The 19621-nt window shown below is 49.9% G+C and overlaps 1 protein-coding gene across 1 annotated transcript; it reads left to right on the top strand.

Moving 5' to 3' along the window:
- Positions 1-1187: 1187 nt before the first annotated feature.
- On the top strand, positions 1188-19002 carry LOC137915909 (abl interactor 1-like; the record flags this gene model as incomplete). Its single annotated transcript, XM_068759029.1, has 8 exons — positions 1188-1304; positions 6787-6954; positions 13315-13491; positions 16019-16033; positions 16581-16684; positions 16936-17088; positions 17850-17950; positions 18907-19002. Coding segments are annotated over exons 1-8 (931 nt in total), but the record flags the coding sequence as incomplete, so codon positions are not given.
- Between the last annotated feature and the right edge of the window lie 619 nt (positions 19003-19621).

The raw sequence follows: 19621 nt of genomic DNA, 5'->3' as shown, positions 1-19621 counted from the left end.
ACACTGTTATTATGGCCGCCAGAATGACGTTATGACGTCTATCTAGATGCGACACGTTTAACGACACTGTTATTAACGCGTAATAAAAACTAGCTTCCAAACTGTCGATGGAAAAAGCTGAGAATTATTGACACTCACCGTTCGCGTCAACGACCTACCTGCTTGTATGAGGGCGGCCTATCTTTAGCCATCGACCAGACGTCATGAACAATAACCCGGAAGAGGTGCATGATGGGAGTTGTACTTTTCTACCGAGTGGCAATATTTCCTACAAGCGCCACAATCCTCCGCGCCGAAATGTAGTTTGATGTTCTAAAGGGGGAAACTACAAATAAATACAGAGAAAATTAGATAGTAGCAAGACGTAAAACGTAATAAATGTTATAACGCTTAAATTCCACTCAACATTTATGGAATTTGTCCGCTCTCGTTACTGTTTATAAGAAAACTACATATACCATCATGCTCCATCGGGATGGTCGTTGGAGCGAGAGGTGGAGAAAAACCTAAGCTCTCACTCTTAATCTTAGTTTTAATTTTCGTGTACCGTAATTATTTTAATATGTAATTATGTAATTACGTAATTACGTGGTCATGTTATTCATAAAACACATCAAGGATGCACATGTTTAAAAACCTCTTTGTTTATGTTTTGCACAAAACACATGACAGAATCTTAATTTGAAGCATAATAGTCAAAGTCAAACATATAATATCACTAATGCTAAAACGTAATAAGAATTAACGTTTCACATTCTGACTCGGTTTTATAGCTACACCGTTAGAACATTGGACTTCACGCCATGCTCATTGATCAATAAGCAAAATATCACAATATCTCAACCAAAATAAAAAATTAAATTAAATTATTTACATATATGTACACCTCAATTAATCTATTTAAATTACAGTGGGCACTACCCAAATGTGGCTGATGATGATGATGGTATTAATAATAATAACTCGTTTTTGTCTTTGTTTGCACCAGTTCTACTACAGAGTGACCCTCTTGTCCAAACCACAGACGATCTTCGGTGTGACGTAACGCCGACGCCAGGGCATGAATCCCACTACAGCAGGCTGAGAGCTGCTTCTTTTTTTTTCGGGGCAGAACTGGACTGGTTGCCGTTTCAATCAAAGGAAAGGCGAGGCGGAGAGGGAAGGGAGACTCTGCCGAGGGATGTAAGATGGCAGAGCTACAAATGCTGTTAGATGAGGAGATTCCTGCCGGCAAAAGGGCGCTGGTGGAGAGCTACCAGAACCTGACGCGAGTGGCGGACTACTGCGAAAACAACTATGTGCAGGTAGGAGCGTTAAGCTAGCCGGATGCCGTCCGGCCGCTATTGTCGCGGAAAGCTCGGCGGTTGAATGGCTGTCGGGACAGGAAATGAAGACGCTGGGCTCGGTGGTGAAATAAACATCCTCCACCCAAGGCTCGGCGCGATAAAGAACTAAAACAAACACTCGATTGATTACGCAAATCTGGGACATTTAGCCAGCTGCTATCGGCTCCGACCATCGAGCACAATTACCCGTTTACATAGAGGGTGTGTCTACATTTTTTTTTTTTTGTTATTACACTGCGTCGGTTCGAAACGGCTTTATAAGGAGGCCAGAAGTTCCGGCTGATATTTAATTCCTTTTTAAAAAAAATATTATTATTATTTATTTTTACACAAATCGTTCGCCGTTTGTTAGCTTTAACTAGATTCACACCAACATAGAGTACAGTAAAATACGTTTGAACCTGAACGCAGCAGTGAACATGGCAGCGCGGAAGGTCATTAAACGCACCATTAAAATACAACTAAAGCAGTTTAAGCCCCTTTGGGACGCTAAAGAAACATTCCAGATGTATACCCCCGTATAGTGTCTGTAATGTGAGGTCATGCTTTATTAAGCATTAAGATAGTTATTATACAACATCAACACCTAATAAATGAATGATCTGACTCGGTGGAGGCATGTTTCGCTGAGACGGAGGGAGGAACTTAAAGCGATTGTTAGCGGGTCAATAAAGGTTGGAGGTATTGATTTTACACCCCTTGAACTTATTCATGGCGCAGACCTTGCTTAATCTCTGCTGCACAGCTCCTGTGTGGAACGATTCTCTCTCTCTCTCTCTCTCTCTCTCTCTCTCTCTCTCTCTCTCTCTCTCTGAAGTAATTTTAGCAGCTGTCTTTGTCTTCTTTCATTTCAGTCGACTGATATATGTGATTATTCGCACGAGAAAAGTCAGAGCTGTCTCTTCTGAGCAGATTGAGCGACAGAAATTGTTGTTTGCAAGGCGACAATTTCTTTTTTAAAGAGGACGACCCAGCGTGTCCGATGCCACCGAGGGTGTGTCTGCTCCGGCTGTGTCTGCTCCAGCTGTGTCTGCTCCAGCTGTGTCTGCTCCAGCTGTGCTCCCCAAGGACTCCCTGTAATTTAGCTTTCCCCTCCTCCTCCTTCGGTGATGACCTGGCATCGTCGGGCACGGCCCCGGGGCCCTGCGTGGGTTTTGTAGTAGCTCTCAGGCAAAAGCTGCACAACCAGTTCTCATTGAGGCCACTTTTAAACTCCCGATGTGCCTTTTTATTTATCCCCAGTCGTTCAGATCAGGTGAAATCCCGACAAAGTCACAAACGGTTGATTTCCGATTGAGAATTTGATTTGCTTTTCGTGTAATGACGCTCTTATCGGCCCGGTTCTTGATCCGACGCTGACTGATATCTGTAGCTCAGAAACTGTAACGTTGGTGTGAAATGTCTGGTCTGATTTGTAGTCTTCATTTGTTCCCTGATTTGACAGTTCCTGCTTTTATTCTTGGACATTTATTCTTGGATGAGAGGAAAGGTCTTCCTCTCATCCTCATCCTCAAACTCGATGGAAAGTTAATTTAGACAACTTCAAAAGTCTGTTTAGAAATTAGGTACAACGGCGCTGGAGCCTGAAATGGTGGCTGTAACGTCCAGATGGGACCGCTGTTAAAAGGACAAGAGTTTATTACAGCACTAAAATGAAAGCCAAATCTAGAGAGAGGAGCTGAAATGTCAAATGTGTTCAAACTTCAACTGAACGCTCGGAGAAGTGTCGCCTGGCGCGCTCAACCCATAATCTGCATCCTGTTTGGAGGATGCAGAGCTTTTTCACCTACGGTGCGAAGCGAGTGTCAGACTTGGCTGCTCTTTTCATAAGCCCTCTCTTTTGGAGACGCACACACACACACACACACGCGCGCGCACGTCAACATGCCTCAGCTCGTCCTTCCAACACTCCTTCACATTTCCATCCCCTCAGCTCCGGCTCTGCTCCGGCCGTGGAGGCGTTGGAGTCGGTGGTGCAGCTCAGCAGGATGGAGAAATGTCCACTTTAAGGACGGGTCACTGCCCCACTTTCTCAACTTGGTGGGGGCTTTTGTTTCGTCTGAGGAAGTGTGTGTGTGTGTGTGTGTGTGTGTGTGTGTCAGAGATATGTATCCTGCCAGCCCTGCTGACTCCGAAGACAAGCTCCCTGGAAATGCCTTCACTCCGTGTCAGGAAGAGGTTTAATTTTAGCGGCCCAAAAAACAAAAACCGTTTCACATTCAAACCTGTGCAGACATGATTGTTTTTAATGCGGCGCTTCGCATTGTGATATTTTCCTGTTTATGTGGGATATTCACCATGAAAATAATCCTCCTTGAAATGTATACGACCCCCCCCCCCCCCCCTGATATCTGCTGGGTTGACCTCGATGGCGAGGACTCGTGCTCTGTGTGCCGAACGGGCCACCTGGCCATGTTGGCAGGACGCACTGGACGGGGCTCCACGCCGCTTTGTTCGGTGCAGCAGCCTGGAGAAGTGAGCCCACTGGCTGAAAACACTGGGGTTAGATCCCGCCTCCATTCTCCTTCAGCAGCCTGTTGGCTCCAGAAACATTCACGGACATTTTGTTTTTTGTTGTCATTTTGATCAAATGATGTAGAATCGGCTCATCTGTTCAGTACTTCAGCAGTTCTGGGAGTGAATGAAGAGCTCGGGGACACAACGGAGGGGGGGGGGGAAATGCCCCCACCCCCCCGAGTCCCGCTCACACATCCTCCATCGACGTGTGAGTTTCCCTCCTGGAAGCGACGACACGGATCCGTCATCATTTCCTGTCCTCCGTCCTCCGACTGTCTTTCTCTCCGTTCACGGGATGGCCTTGTTTCTCTCTGCATGGGGAGGCCGCGCGGCTCTCGCCCTACCGGCCGCGCCCGCTCCGCCCTCCGACCACCTGTCACTCCTCCCCCCCAGCTGACGGACGGTTGGTTCGGTCCGATCCGTTGCGAGCTGGTTTGACTGTAGTACGGTAGTTCTGCACAATACTTTATCTTATCTTAGAGGACATTCCGGCGTGCCGCAAGCAAAACCGCTCCTGACGTAACCCAGCGGGCCCCGAGTTCATTTTCTCCTTCGTCGAGTTTACGGCCTCCCGTCTGTTTCTTCCAAGACATTTGTTAATTATCGGATAAACGCGTTTATTCAGGTCTAGAAAAGCAGCGCTTTGCTCGGATGAACCAATTCAGGGGTTCAGGAACGTTCCTGCGCTTCCTCCAGGTGCAGGCGACCCCTTTGTGCCCCATCAAGTGAATTTTAAATTGCTCCCTGTTGGTTCTTCAAGGTCGGGCGGACCTTACGGCCTCCGGTCACCCTCCATCTGCCCTGGTGGGTGGGTGGGGGGGGATTAATTAGGGACTCATGCAGTTTCTAAGGAGCAAAGGCTTCCTTCAAGAAGGATGGAACTTGTGAAGCCTGCAGCTTTCCCTTTATTCAGGACACGTTCCAATGTCACTTTCACTCCTCCGTCAGTTCCTGTTCTGCTTCTCAGACTAAGATGAGCTTTTTGATAGTTAAAAGATGTCCCTTTAATTAACCCTGTACATGTAACTCCCTCTGTGCCTGTCTTGTTGCCTGCCTACGAACACTCGTTCTTGTAGAAAGTGTCCCACGCTGCCTTTTTCACAACTTCTGCCGTCGTTGAATCCAGATGGCCTCGGCGGATAATGTTCCCGTGCGTGACGGCCTTCATCTGCTCTCAGGAATGACTCGCTAATATCTCGTCTGACACTCGGCCGGATCCTAATCGCGTCTTCCCGATCGTCTGCTGGACGTTCCGGCATCAACCACCGATCTTACATCCCGCAGCTCCCAGCGGTCTCGCTAATCCACACCCTGTCCGGTCTGCCGCGATCGGCAGTGTCGATATTCCCACACACACACACACACACACACACACCTCCATGACCTCACCGTCGGGTTTACACTCTGACCACACATCTGGACGTGTGTCCGTAACAATGTCCGGAGTTTTCCAGCTGCATATGAGAGGTGGAGAATGTCGTAAAATTCCAAACATTCCTGAAGGTTTTTGTTCTGAGTGTTCTTCCCCTCCGGATGCGTGGGAACACTCGGGTCCTGATGTGTGCTGCACAAAGCCGGCGGCGGCGTTGTGTTGTTCTCACATGCCGGAGTAACACGAGCACTTCGCTGGGGAGATCACTTGAATCCTCGTATTTGCGGAATCCATTTGTGACTTTTTTTATTCACGCTTTCTGTCCGACTCCTGTCAGGTGTTCTGTGACTCGTATCGACGGGGCAGGAGGAACTCCTGGGTGGAGGTGGAACAGCTTCGGACCTCAGACACAAATCACTCCCAGTCAGCCGTTTGGAAAAGTTACCGCCTTTCTAAGAATCTTTAGCTCATCATCCTGTATTTGTGCCGCGGTTAAACGGTTCCTTGACTGGCTGGCTTGACTCGGCTAACAGCTGTAATTTGTGTGCAAGCACACACACACACACACACACACACACACACACACACACACCCACACACACACAGTGTGTTTTTAACCCCGGCTCTGGCGCTGACAGCTCGTCGACTGCAGCCTCTTTCAGTCGTTACTCATCTCACAAATATGAGCTACGGCTCCCCAGGAGCGCCGGCGCTCTCGGGGAGATCGCCTCCCTCTCTGCGTCTCCTACTGTGGGGTCGGGATCTTTTAGCCGCACGGGTCCCTTCAGCTGTTGGGGAATCTGCAATAAGACACAATAACATTTTTCATTTTGTCCGACTTTCCCCTCGTTATCGAAACAACAATCGCTTTCTATTTAGTTCTTCCTCTCCTCCATCACTGCCGCCGCCGCCGACCCCCGCTCCGGCAGGCTGCTATCGTGGCTCCCCCCCCCCCCCCACCTCCAGCGCTCCGTGGGGTTGGGAGGACGCCGTATCTTTGCCTCAGCCTGTTCGCTGTCAGCGTCTTCACCGGTTTGTCTGGTTTAGCAGCTTTCGGGGCGTTGTTGTTCCAAAAACAACATGGTGGAGGAAGACGTGTTCCAGCCAATCCTACGGAACCTGTTGTTTTAATGCTATCCAGTCTCCGCCCAGCAGGCAGCGGTGCCACCCTGGAGTCAAAGATATAAACCTGGTAGTTTCTGAAAACAGCAGCGAGGTGGAGGGAGGGGGGGGGATAAATGCCCCGGTGCAGCTAGTTAGCTGTTAGCATTGAAGTTGGTCTAGAAGTCATTCAAACACGGCGAACATGTTTCAAGCCTTGGACTTTGTAAATGTTGGTAAGACGTCGAGCCCGGCGTCCGAAGTTTGCCTTGCCTCATTTCAAACCCCTCCGGAGGGAGAGGAGTATCCGCTCCGTTGGCCCTCCTCCACCACGAACCTGACCCGGATACACGGCTGGAAGGTGTTCTGTGATATTTACCCCCACCGGGCTCCTCCTCCATCTTTTTCTCACCTTCCTTTCTCTCTCTCATCCCTTTTTTATTGCAACAGGCTCAGGACAAGAGGAAAGCTCTGGAGGAGACCAAAGCCTACACCACCCAATCCCTGGCTAGCGTGGCCTACCAGATAAATGCCTTAGCCAATAACGTCCTGCAGCTGCTGGACATCCAGGCCTCACAGTTGCGTCGCATGGAGTCCTCCATCAACCACATCTCCCAGGTGAGAAACACACAGCTGTGACGACTGGCACCCCACAAGTCCCACTTCTCCTCTCGCTTTCACACAGGGACGGTTATTTTCCGACCCAGAATGAGGTTTCGGTTCTCTCCTCGGTTCCTTTTCGCGAGTCTTTTTTCGCGTTGTCCAAATGTCTGACTTGGTTGCCTGTTTGTCCTCTTGTCAATGTTGCGTCTGTGACTTATTTAACAGACTAAAGTCTAGACCGAGAAATGATTTGGATGAATGGGAGGATTGTTTCCAACGATGCTTAACCCTTTATTCTACGCGTTAGAGGCTCTAACAAAGCGGACGCTGTCAGAGCGGTTTCTCTTGGCGGTAGCAGGTAAATCCAGCCGCTCATCCAATGAAGGCATTAAGGGCTCAGACAAATCAAACAAAGAGCGCCATGCTCGGTGAATGATGCAGATCAGAATCTGGTGGTGGGGGGGGGGGGGGGGGGCTTTGTTTAAACTCCAACAATTACAGGTCACCAAAGGTCGAATCCACCCAGCAAATGGAAAGACGACTTCCAGCTGGGTTTGTCTTTCCCATGTCGGGTATCTGTTTTCAAGAGTGCCAGAAATTCTTTCAGGACACACTGAAGGTCAGATTTTCAGAGCGACGGAGGGGGAAAAGGAAAAAGACTTGTGAGGGATGGAAGACGGAGAGAAATCGAAAGCTTACGATGACGAGCAAAGAAAGACGGGAGAGTAACCGATAAAAGACGTATTTACACGGTTTCGGGCTTCGAGTCAATGTCCTGACAAACACCATTTAGCAAACACCAAGGTCACAGTGATGCCGTCGCATGCCCTCGGTCTCTATGGCAACGAAAGTGGTCGGGGAGACTGCCAGACGTTTCTGGTCACCATAGAGATCCGTTGCCTGGAAGAGAACTTCCTGCCGAGCTTGGCATTGTCTTCTTCTGTGCTCACTGCCGTCTCTTCTCTTGTGCTTGGGAAATTCCGCCCTTCCTCCTGTATATTTATGCTCATGGTTGTGTACTTTCTGTAACCATGGCGATGGTGAAGTAGTCCTAAAGAGTCAGCTGATGGACATGAAGGATTTCCCCCTTCTATTTAGGGTTTCATTTTTTTGTTCCAAGAAAAAATAAGTCACTGTGGACTAAATCCCTGACATTAACGTATCCGTCACCGTGTGGTCAGACGTTGCCTGGCGTCGGCGCCGCCCACAGCTACGGCGGGTTTTCCTTGGTCAGGGTGTGTCTTCTTAGCGGCGGCGTGGAACTGATGCATCCCTCCGAGTCTCGTTGGACTGTAATGCTATACTGCAACAAGTGGCTGCTAAGAGGCTCCAAACAGGGAGCGCTCTGCGACTCCAGACCGGCCGCTTGGTCAAAGTGGGAGGTTGTTTTGTCACCGCTATCCGTCCTCGTTCCTGGGATGTACAGCTACATGCCGCTGCATTCTATGGGTGCCTGTATGCGTGTGTGTTTACACTGTCATGATAAGAACACACACACACACACACACGCACACACACACACACACAGATGTAAAGATTCGGGGTTGTGTCTGTGTGCTGCAGCTTTGGCTTTTTGACCTCCTGTCGAGGAAGGATGGCACTCATCCAAACAGGAAATGAAGCCTTATCGGCCTCCGTGTGTGTGTGTGTGTGTGTGTGTGTGTGTGTGTGTGTGTGTGTGCTCCTCGTGTTTCTTGCTGATCCTTCCCGGTGTATTTTGGTCTCCCTCTTGTCTCTCCTGGTGGTTTGTCCCACTTTGTCTGAGTTTGTCTGCATTTAAAAAAACAAACAAATCCGGTCTGGGATATTTACCTGCCTCGTTCTCTCTTCCATGGAATTAAAGCTTAATCTCTTCAACTGGGGGGGGGGGGGGCAGGACAGAAACATGCTTGGCAGTCTAACTGCAAACTAATTTCTTCCTCGCCAGCTCACGACCTTTTGTCATTAAAGTGGGAACTCTACCTCCCTGAGGTTTGCTGCAGATCAATGTTTTAATCCCTCTATCAGAGGTGAAGACCAAAAAGGCATCGGTCCAGAACCCGAGAGGAGAAACTCCCGATCCTCACGCTTGAGAATTGAATCCGCTAATGACTTCTAGCCCTTCTTTGACAGTTTGCTGCATTCGCAGTGCAACAGAATTGCGGGCACCTGCGCCAACGCTCCGTTTGCACAGAGCTAATTGCACAAATATGTAGCTGAGATTTAGCATTGGCTTTTTTTATTTGGCTGTGGCTGCAAGTTCTGGCATCGTAAAGGCTTCCTCCCTGTTTGTATGTAAACGTCAGCGCTCGCTCGGAGTACAGTTCTGGCCTCCGCCCAAAAGTTAGATTGGTTAAGGTCCGCTGAGGTGGTGCCGCCTGTGCCGAGTTAGCAAAACGAGGCATCAGCCTGTCTTTAATAGAGGAGCTCGTTTTGTTTTTCTCCTGCTGTTGGAGACCTCGTCACACCGGGTTTGTTCAGTTCATCAGAGGAAACCCACCTTTGACCTCCCATTTTTGGCTCTGAGTGAAGACCGAAGTCCCGGCTCTCTCTGTGACTGCTGAGAAATGGCCTTCGGACAACTGTTGGACTCCACAGCCGCTGAGGAGCAGACCGGAAAAGAGGCATTTTGGCTCGGGGCAGTTTGGATGTTGGACCGAACGGCGACTACAGACGAGGACGTTGTGAGGAATACGACAGCCTGGGGGGGGTTAAGAAACATATGGATGCTAATCCCCGTGAACAGGAAAATACTCCTAGAAGGTAGCCAAGACTAAATCTGGGCTCATATTTGAAATCTCCCTCTTTTATTTCTTAACGGCTTCCCCACTGTGCTGCTGAATGGCGTTATCTTGGAACCTTGACGTACCACGGGCTCCGAGATGTCTGCCGCGTTATCTGGTGCATATCGTTAGAGAGCACGCTGTCTTAATACGCATCGACGCAGAAAATAAACGCGACTCGGCTGAATAGTCAACTTAGTCAACTCGCACAGGAGCGTCTAGTTATCCAAGGAAATGTAGGGAGTAGCTAGCAGACCAGGCAGGTGGAGAGAAGATGGATGCAGTTGGGGGGGGGGGGGGGGGGGGGGGGGGCTATTGGCGATTCATCATAACATGACTGCAGGAACACACTGAACATTGCAAATTGCTTAAATCCAAGGCCAAACCGAGGTTCGCCAAGGAAGAGCATTCTGACTCGGCTGACTCGGGGAACAAACTGAAACGCGAGTAGAAGCTTGGCCTCATCGGGCTTTCTTCACCTGCTAGCCGCTCTGCCGTTGTGATGTATTCATATCGGAATGGAAGCCAGGAATCGAGGTTCAAATGCATTCAACAGACTCATTCTTCATGGTTATCGTCTCTTTATTATCCCACAGAACAAGGTTTTCCATTTTCTGGACTGATGTCATGACGAGCTTGTTTTAACTCCCATGTCTTGTTCTTGTTTGTGATATTAATGCAGTGAAAATAGTATTAATATTCTAATTTTCAGAGTCTTGGGCGATGCCTTTTTCCCAAGCCTGATTAGCATCTGCTGCCAGTCTGGCATTAATGATTGGTACATCTGTCTGGTCTGGCAAGCCACATGTGTAAACACACACACACACACACACACACACACACTGTGGTACGCAGGGTGTGTGTGTGTGTGTGTGTTAAGTAGCCAGCCTTTTCCTCATGTTGCAGACATACGCTGCAGCGTTTCTGTTTGTCTGTGCGTTTGTGCATTTCAGACATTTTATTGAGGATCTCATCCCGTGGGGCCGGCCGGCCAAACCGCTGACGAGGCTGTTTTTATTTTCTCTGACGTGTGCTGAGGTGAAACCGGCTGTCGTGATTCCGTTCCGAATCGAAGTCTGCAGTCGTGCTTTTTTTGTCTCTTTTGCTTACCCTCCAGTGTGCGTTAATCCAGCGGGACGTTTTTGTTTGCGTAAGGCTTCCAAATTCCTTCCTTTCGTTTGTCCTTTGATTTGTTGTCCCGCCGGACTGTGGGTCCTTCTGTCCAAATACGTGCCCCTAAAGCCATCCGAGCCATCTAAATCAGGGCGAGGCGACGGGGTCGGGTCGAAGGAGTCAAAGAAGGCATCATGAAAATAGGTATTTCTTTTAGATGTTGTTTATTTTGACAAAAACAAGCAAAGAAAACCCCGAAATTCCCGCTGAGAAACAAGACATGAAATAGAAGTGGATGATGGATGGGATATATAATATATATTTTGTGGCACACTGTCAGTTTTGGGTTGTGGTACATTTTGGAGTTACGGGCGGTCAAATATTTATTACGGTTGACCCCCCCGTCTCCGGTTTGACACTGAAAGATTTCCAACTGAAGTCTCTTGTTGCTACGGCGAACACAACAATGGCCTCCCCTCCTGGAAACCACGACAGTGACTCACTCCGAAATGGGAAGGACTATTCCATCATAAGGGGGGATGATGTCGGAAACGGTTCCAGTGTGTGACACAGAGCCTCAAAATAGTCTTCGAGTTGGGCGACTCTTGACTGGGTGTGGTAAGAATTGGCTGGGAGAGGCAAAATCGAATGGAGGGAAGAGAAGGGGAAATGATAATAGATTTGTTAATGAAGGCAAGACATGGGGGTGGGGGGGGGGATCCTGAAAAGCAGCATCCCCCCCCCAACGGGGTGTAGCATCTCGCTGCACGCTAGCCGTGGGTTTGACTCAAGCTGCCTTTCGACACTGGCCTGCCTTTCTGTTTTTTTCTCTACACACAGGAAGGAGATGAACTCACTCTGTTTCGCATTCTCACTTCCCTCCTTTGCCAGCGGCGATGACGTTTGCCCCCCCCCCGTTCTCTGATAAGGGTAGCTCGTTCAGCCAAGACCATATGCTGCTCGACTTTTTAACAATAGCTCTCTTGTTCAGGAAAGAGTTTCATCTGGGATTTATTGTGGGATTGACCTCTTTGAAGTTTTTGCTAAGAACTCTTCCATCTTCTTTTTTGTTTTATTTTGACATTGTCCTAACATTTTACAAGTTGTCTTGGCAAGTTTGGTTTGTCGGAATCATAGTTAGGAGAAAATATGTCAAAGCTTGGCAGTTAACTCGAATCCCAGCTAAGTTTGGTGTTGTTGAACTAAAGTGTTTGCAGCCAAGCTCTGGTTAAAAACGAGGACTAGTCAACTCGGTTAATCCGGCGACACACAGCGGCGCACCGGAGCAGAGTGGACAGTCCCTTTTGAATAGGAAGTCTCTCTGCGAGCAATTATGGACGTCCGGCTTCGCCTGTTGTGAAACGTTGATTCCTCTTTTTCTACAATTTCGAAAAATCCACTTTCTTACACTTTCAAAAGCTGCTTCTTTTTTTTTTTTTTTCCCCATAAAGCTCATCTCATTAACCCCTTATTTGAACTTCAGACGTGATATTGCCCAGAGATGTCAGTGCTGTTTGCTGATGTTGTTCCTTCGCTCGGCTCTGGGACGACTGATACTCCAAGACCAAGTCGTCCGTGCAGGGAACCAGAGCAGCACAAAGACACAGAGTTCAGATCCCTGTGGCATGAAAGGAATCCTCTGTTGGCGCTGCTCGCTGCCTCCGTCCTCCCAGCGAGAGACCATCGTTTTACTGGTCTACCCTCAGCAGACATTGCAGCCTTTCATCTGCCAGAGGAAGGGCAGCTGCTCATGGGTTCCTCTTGGGCTGGTGGGAGTGTTTGGATCCGTCCCCGTTTGACTGCGTTGTCAAATATAGACAAATGCTTGTACATGACAGATTCACCTCGTGGGCAGACATGGACAGACGGGACTTTGAGGCTACGACCGATCTGTGGCTGCTGGGAAAGCGAACCCTGCGTCATTTAAAGTCAGTTGTGTGCAAAGGTTTCTTGAAAGTAATTACTATCGTCCAGGAAACGGGGCAGTTAATGGAACCCTGGTGCATTTTCTGTGAGAAAACACTCAGGAAGTCCTGCAGGGCCATAAATAATGCACCACAGGTTATCCCTCGCAAGATGACGGGCGTGTTTCCCAACTAATGGAATAAAAATATAATTTCATGGACAGTAGACTTTTTCTTGGAACACGGCGGCCTGTCATTTAGATGAACGCCGCTCTCCATCTTTATATTTGTCATGTTGTTCTGTGTGAAATGAGCTATCGGTGAAGGGAATTGTCCCGACACGTGATTGAGTTATCATTCTGTTGAGGACACGCTCTCGGCCACAATCGATTTCATTAGTGTGTTGGCTGTTTGCGGGGGGGGGTTGACTTCGGTGATGAAAAGCTCAGCGTCGTGATTCAGTTAAACCTCCTTGGACGGCTTTATTGCGAGTTCATCCAATCCCAGAGGTGCGTGTCGTTGTACTTTGCATCTTGGCGCTTCCATTTTTCGGCATCGATCACACCCCTCCCTCTGTCCTGACTGTTCCCTTCCAGACTGTCGATATCCATAAAGAGAAGGTGGCCAGGCGGGAGATCGGGATCCTCACCACCAACAAGAACACGTCGAGGACCCATAAGATCGTAGCGCCAGGTAATATGGAGCGGCCGGTCCGGTACATCCGGAAGCCCATCGACTACACTGTGCTGGACGACGTCGGCCATGGCGTTAAGGTGACTAAACCGTTTCCTTTGTGGCTCTTTTCTCCACTTCCTTGTTCTACCACATGCGATCTTCTTCCCTCTCCCCCCCCTCCTCTCTTTCTTGCCGGAGGTATTCCTACCTCCCTCCTTCTCTTCGCTGTCCCACTCCGACTTGTTTTCTGGCTCACACTCTCTTTTGCCCCTTCCGAGCCCACAGGATGTGTAAGTTTCAGCGCGGGTTTGCCGGGAATCGGTCGGGGGTGGCGATGATCTACAAAAGTGATTACATCATACAGCGTTCAGGAAACAGCTCTATTCTCGGAGTGTTGTAAGAGAAGGAGAGAAGTTTTTATGGGCACTTTGTCCTAGACAAAGGCCTCCTCTCCCGTTTCCCCTTGGAGGAGGATAATGTTGTAAAAATTAGATTTGTAGTTTATTTTCACGTCAGTACAATCTGAAAAGCGAGAAAGAAGCAGATTTTGACGATTGCAGTGTGAGATTTCCTCCTCTGATTCGCCATTAGGGCTTGTTCCCGTGGTCACTGGGTCAACCCGGTGGCGGCAGTAATGGCATCACGCCCTGACGGCCGCAGGCGCTTTGTGCTCTCCAGCCTCCCCATTTGAGTTCCCGCTGCCCCATCAGTCAGTCGATCAGTTGCAGCTTCCAGACAGATTGGATTAGAGGCCATTACTATGCCCTATTGCCACTCTCAATTTAGTCAGCAGAGAATCATGCTGGACCGCTCTGACGGCTAATGGCGAGCAGACTCTTCTATTCCCCCACGAAACGCTGACGACGACATTTTATTACGCCGGCGATTTACTAATTCGCTCTCTTTCCAGGTAGCGAAATGCAAATGAATTTCCACACGTTTATTTGATGCATTTGAAACTACAGAAGAGGAGCGGTTAGCTTAGCCTAGCATTAAGCCTGGAACCAGGCGCCTAAGCCTTAGAATCAGGACGAGCGTTCTGACTGCTGTTAGATTAAAGCGACGGCGTCAGATTACTGTTAGCGTAGCGTAGCGGCTGCAGGAACGCTTGATGTGTCTATTTTAAGAACATTACGTTTTACTCTCGGCCTAATCTCAGTGGAATTTCTGTCCGTGTCTTTACGAAGGCTGAATTCCTACAGCAAATGTGAGAACACGCGCACACACACACACACACACACACACACACACTCCTGCAGCAGTTGTAAGTCACTCTTCTTATGTATGCGCGTTACGAGCCGATCGATAGTCAAAATCAATACGCTATATTAATTCATATAGTATCCTGTGATGGCTGCCGTCAGTCGCCTGGCTTCTATAGGATATCTATAGCCGCGGTTTAGTTACTGACCAGGATCAATACCTAAATGGGGCTTTAAACCACGTCGATTGGCCTGAATGTCGGATTGTGTTTTGATTCACTCCCAACGTGAGTTAAAGGGAAATAAAAAGATAATAAATACATCCGGCGGGATGCAAAAGGGATTCTTCTCCGAACACGGCAGCAAGTAAAGGCTCAGAATGTTCTGCAGCTGGAGGCGTAGCCACGGTAACGTGATGCGTTTTGTGCTGCGGTGCAAATTTGAGATCCATTCTTCCAGTCAGCCGATGTTTAATCGAATCGGTCGGGCTTTCGGAAATCGTTGCATTAGTTTCAGGTGTTAAGAGCAGGATCCTTTTGATATCGTGTGTCTGACAGAGATGACATTAAAGATATCGTTGTGTTTCTTTTTTGGGGGGGGGGGGGGGGTTAGTCAAAAGTTTTTTGGCATCGTTGCAAGCGCATTCAGATTTCATGCTTTCCTGATTTACTGAGGACGTTTTGCTGCCTTTATTTCATCGAGCAACTTTTTTTTTTTTTTCCTTCCCATCCCCCCCCAAATAATACCAAGCCTTTTTTGTAGGCCTCCGGGATGACCTAAATCTGGACCTGTGCGTTTTTAATTCGAGTCGGACGCTCCTAAAGTGTTTCAGGATGCATTGAGATGCGGGAACGCCGCATCGGTCCCGTCTCTCCCGACGTGACCTAGATCGTAAATCGAATCTCGTCCAGCGCCGATAACCCAGGGAGAGCGAAAGTCGCCGTTCGCAGCTGCGTCGGAAGCGGCTTCTGCATTTAAGGATGCAGAAATGCATTCATTCTGGCCCGTGCACCGGTTCAGCCTTCAGTTCCGGGTTTCTGTCTCTCTCTCACGGCCGCCGGGGATGCTGCATTATAGATGAACCACTTGACGCTGATACGTCGGCTCTATATTCTCTTTGCCATCAGCCCACAGATTCGTGCGCGGGCTCACCGGGCGTGCACGCAAAGCTCCCGTCTCACAGTCCACGCTGAGCTCGGATTTGTTTCACCCGTCGTCAGAGCCCTGCAGTTTTGTTGGGCGTGGTCCAGCAGGCCTGGTGCGACTCGTATCTGCGGATCGGCCCGGGTCTGGCTCAGTGTTTACTCAGAGTAAACGCAAAGAGGAGTCGCTCGTTTCTGGACTTCCACTCATCCATTCAGAAACGGCCTTTTTGACACGCCCTCTTTCTCTCCTGTTTTTTCTCTCCTTTCGCCCACATAAGTGGCTAAAAGCCAAGGTAAGTCTGGTTCCTCTCATGACCCCTTTTAGCATAATGCATTATTGATAGTTTCCTCCATCCCCTTTCACAGCACCCCCCCCCCGTACATGTGGTCATCACTGTCGTCCTCATTAACCGGCCTGTAGCCCCCCCCCTCCCCCTGAACTTGTAGCCCGAGGCTCTGTAACATCCTCCTCCTCCTTTAACGTAGCTGATTCTAAATGTTCAGTAGTGGATTTAAAATCCTGTAGGCTTCCCAGACGACGTGTCTAAAGGAGACCAGGCAGCGCCTTTCAGCTGCCATTCCAGATTCAGGTGGTTTTTTAGGAGCTTTTATACGATTGTTGAGACTTTTTGGAGTTTTCTAACCTGCAATCAGCTGCAAACAACCTGCGGGTTAACCACCGGTTGGACCGGCGTCTATGGAGAGTTCGTCTGGGCAGCCTATAGCATCGGACTATGATCTCACACACACACACACACACACACACACACACACACACACACACACGCCGTCTGAAGTCCGTTTGTTTGTTAAATGTGTGTGTTTTCCACCCAACCACAGCAGCACGGAAACAATCAGACGATCAGAGGAGGAACGCTATCAAGGACCAATCCGCCGACGCAGAAGCCGCCGAGCCCTCCCATGTCGGGGCGTGGCACGCTTGGGTGAGGTTTTCAGATCAGTCGGCGTGGAAGTGAGAATAATCGCGGTAGAGATTACATGAAGTGTGGAAACCTTCGGCGAGGTCGGGATGCGTCCCGGCGAACCCGCTCGTGGTCTCCGATCATTTTAATTCCAAGGCGTGAACTTCCAGGCCGCGGCGCGTCCAGCAGGGTGAACCCGATCGGATTTGCGCTCCATCATTCCCGTCCTCGCGGTTCCTAATCTGCGCTTTTCGTTTTCTACTTCGGGGCAGGAGGAACACGCAGTTCAAGACCCTGGAGCCGGTGAAGCCCCCGACGGTGCCCAACGACTACATGACCAGCCCCGCCCGGCTGGGCGGCCAACACGGGCCGCAGCACAGCCCGGGTCGTACGGCGTCGCTCAACCAGAGACAGCGCACGCACAGGTAGATGAGGATCCATCCTATTCGTAGCCACGCCTCTCTAGCGGGAACGGCGTCTCAGTTTTCCTTTTGCTTTGGGGGAATTTGGTTTTGTAAGCTGTGAGAAAGTGGAGCCGGAACTTCTTTAAAGCCAGTTGATTTATAAACAGCGGAATATTTTGGGTGAGGGCTGCATGAGAGACGAGGCTCGGTGCGGTTTATTTCACTGAGAGTAAAAAAAGATGGGGGGGGGGGAGGAACACTGAGGAAGAGAGGAATGGGTAAATTATGTAGGGATTAAGGGGGGGGGGGGGGTTGAAGTGAGACTTTCACTTCAAAAGAGGGATGGCACAGCGTTGCTCAGCCTTTATCTCCAGACGCAGACGCCGAGCTCCCACCCGCCCCCGGCGTCACTCCCAGGGCAATCCCTGCTGGATGTGCCTGGAGAACCCCGAGGTGAAAGAGTAGAGAGGGGGTGGGGGAGGGGGGGGGGGGGGGGTAGAGAGATGTGAAAGAGATGTCACTTGAAACGCATGAGAGGAGGAGGTTGGGGGCTCGTTAGGGCCGAGGAGCTGGGGGGAGGAACTGGAGCAGAAATGAGGATCGGTCAGGTCAGTGGTCTCAGACTGGGGGGGGGGGGGGGGGGGGGGCGTTTAAACCGGTTCAGCAGGGCAGACAAACGAGCTCCAGTGTCACGCCTGATGATGTCAGCTTGATGAATCAATATCACCGATAATACCTGCTGCTGAATAAAACGACATCTTCCTCTTCCTCCTCCTCCTCAGTGGAAGCAGCGGGGGGAGCAGCAGCAGGGAGAACAGCGGCAGCAGCAGCATTGGTATTCCCATCGCCGTGCCGACGCCCTCCATCCCCAACTCTGCGCCAGGTGAGCGTTGCCAGCGGCGACGGGTCCGCACCTCGTCCAGGAACACTTTTCTGGCACCGATTTTCCAAAGTGAAAAAACAAGAAAACAGTTTTTTTGCTTGTTTGAGGTCATGTCTGAGCCGGGAGACGCGACATAAATCGCTTCTTAAATCATTGACAGCCTTTAGCTCCGCCTGCTGCACCAATGAGCAGTAATCGAAACATATGGATCAGGCATCAGGAGACGAGTCCTCCAGCGGTGATGCGTGCGTTCAGGAGCTTTACTCGGAAAGGCGTGAATGTTCTACGGGACATTCTCAAAGCCGCCGTTTACCAGGCGGGGATTACGGAGCTTTATTGTGTTCAGAGCACGACCGGATTTCTGTCTGCGTAAATAGGCCAAGCTGCAGTACACCGTACACAGTACACAAGCACGCAGTACTGCAGTACACCGTACACAAGCACGCAGTACTGCAGTACACCGTACACAAGCACGCAGTACTGCAGTACACCGTACACAAACACGCAGTACTGCAGTACACCGTACACCGTACACAAGCACGCAGTACTGCAGTACACCGTACACAAGCACGCAGTACTGCAGTACACCGTACACAAGCACGCAGTACTGCAGTACACCGTACACAAACACGCAGTACTGCAGTACACCGTACACAAGCACGCAGTACTGCAGTACACCGTGCAGCAGCTTTTTCTTTTACCTCAGTGCCAGGAATTAAGAACTAGCCACAGCTCTCTCCCTGCGAGATGGTCGCCATGGAAACAGTCAATTCATACCTCAAAGAAGCGCCGCGCCGCACCGCGACAAAGTTGAATTGCTCCTCCGGGGAGGGGGGATGGGGGGGGGGACAGGGAGGGGGGGTTCTTGAGTGAAGTGGCGGGATGTTGCGTGAGGAGGAGGCAGACGCCGTCCTGCCTCGGTGTTCCACGGTGACTAACGGCAACGCTCCTTTCAGTCCCGCCCATGTTCGCTCCGCCTCCCCCGCCGCCACCTCTTCCTGCGGCCGGGCTCGGCCCTCCGGCGGCACCTCCGCCGCCGCCGCCACCCACAGGTGAGAGTCCTCGCCGTGCGAGGCCGCTTCCGGCGCCTCTGGTGGTGGATAATCAGCACGGTGGGGTGAACAATCAGGGCGTGGCCGAGTGTCCAGCTGTTCACGCCGCTAGCGAGGTGATTGATTGTCGCTGCGTCGTCGTGATGCAGAACGTGTGAACAGACTGGGCACCATTCTCAACCCTCATTGGTGACGGGGCTCCTTCATGCTTTGTGATTGGCTAATAATATCATTGAATTTCACCCTGCACAGCTCTGAATGGTTCCTCGCTGACCTTTGACCTGAATAAAATCCTGCGTCATTAATGAATATGACTTTCATATACTAAAAAATACAGAATATGCTCTCCCAGAATCGACCTCTAACATTTTAGCTCCATTTGTAAATAATGAATCGTGGCTCGTTGGGTTTGAGATTTTTCTGCTCTCCTTTACTTTTAAATTCTAATTTATGTGACACAAAGGTGACTTCCTGCTTCAACCGCTTTTGATTGGACGACAAAACAGGTTCACGCTAAAAACATTTTTATCTGGTTATCAGTTTTATTGGTGGAACCGTTTTAGTCCTAGCCGTGTGTGTGTAGGTGTGTGTGTGTGTGTGTGGGTGTGCGTGTGTGTGT

The sequence above is a fragment of the Brachionichthys hirsutus genome, unplaced genomic scaffold, assembly GCF_040956055.1.
Source record: "Brachionichthys hirsutus isolate HB-005 unplaced genomic scaffold, CSIRO-AGI_Bhir_v1 contig_439, whole genome shotgun sequence".
NCBI classification, from domain to species: Eukaryota; Metazoa; Chordata; class Actinopteri; order Lophiiformes; family Brachionichthyidae; genus Brachionichthys; species Brachionichthys hirsutus.
The sequence above is the reverse complement of the archived record's forward strand: the minus strand, read 5'-3'. Positions and strand labels throughout refer to the sequence as shown.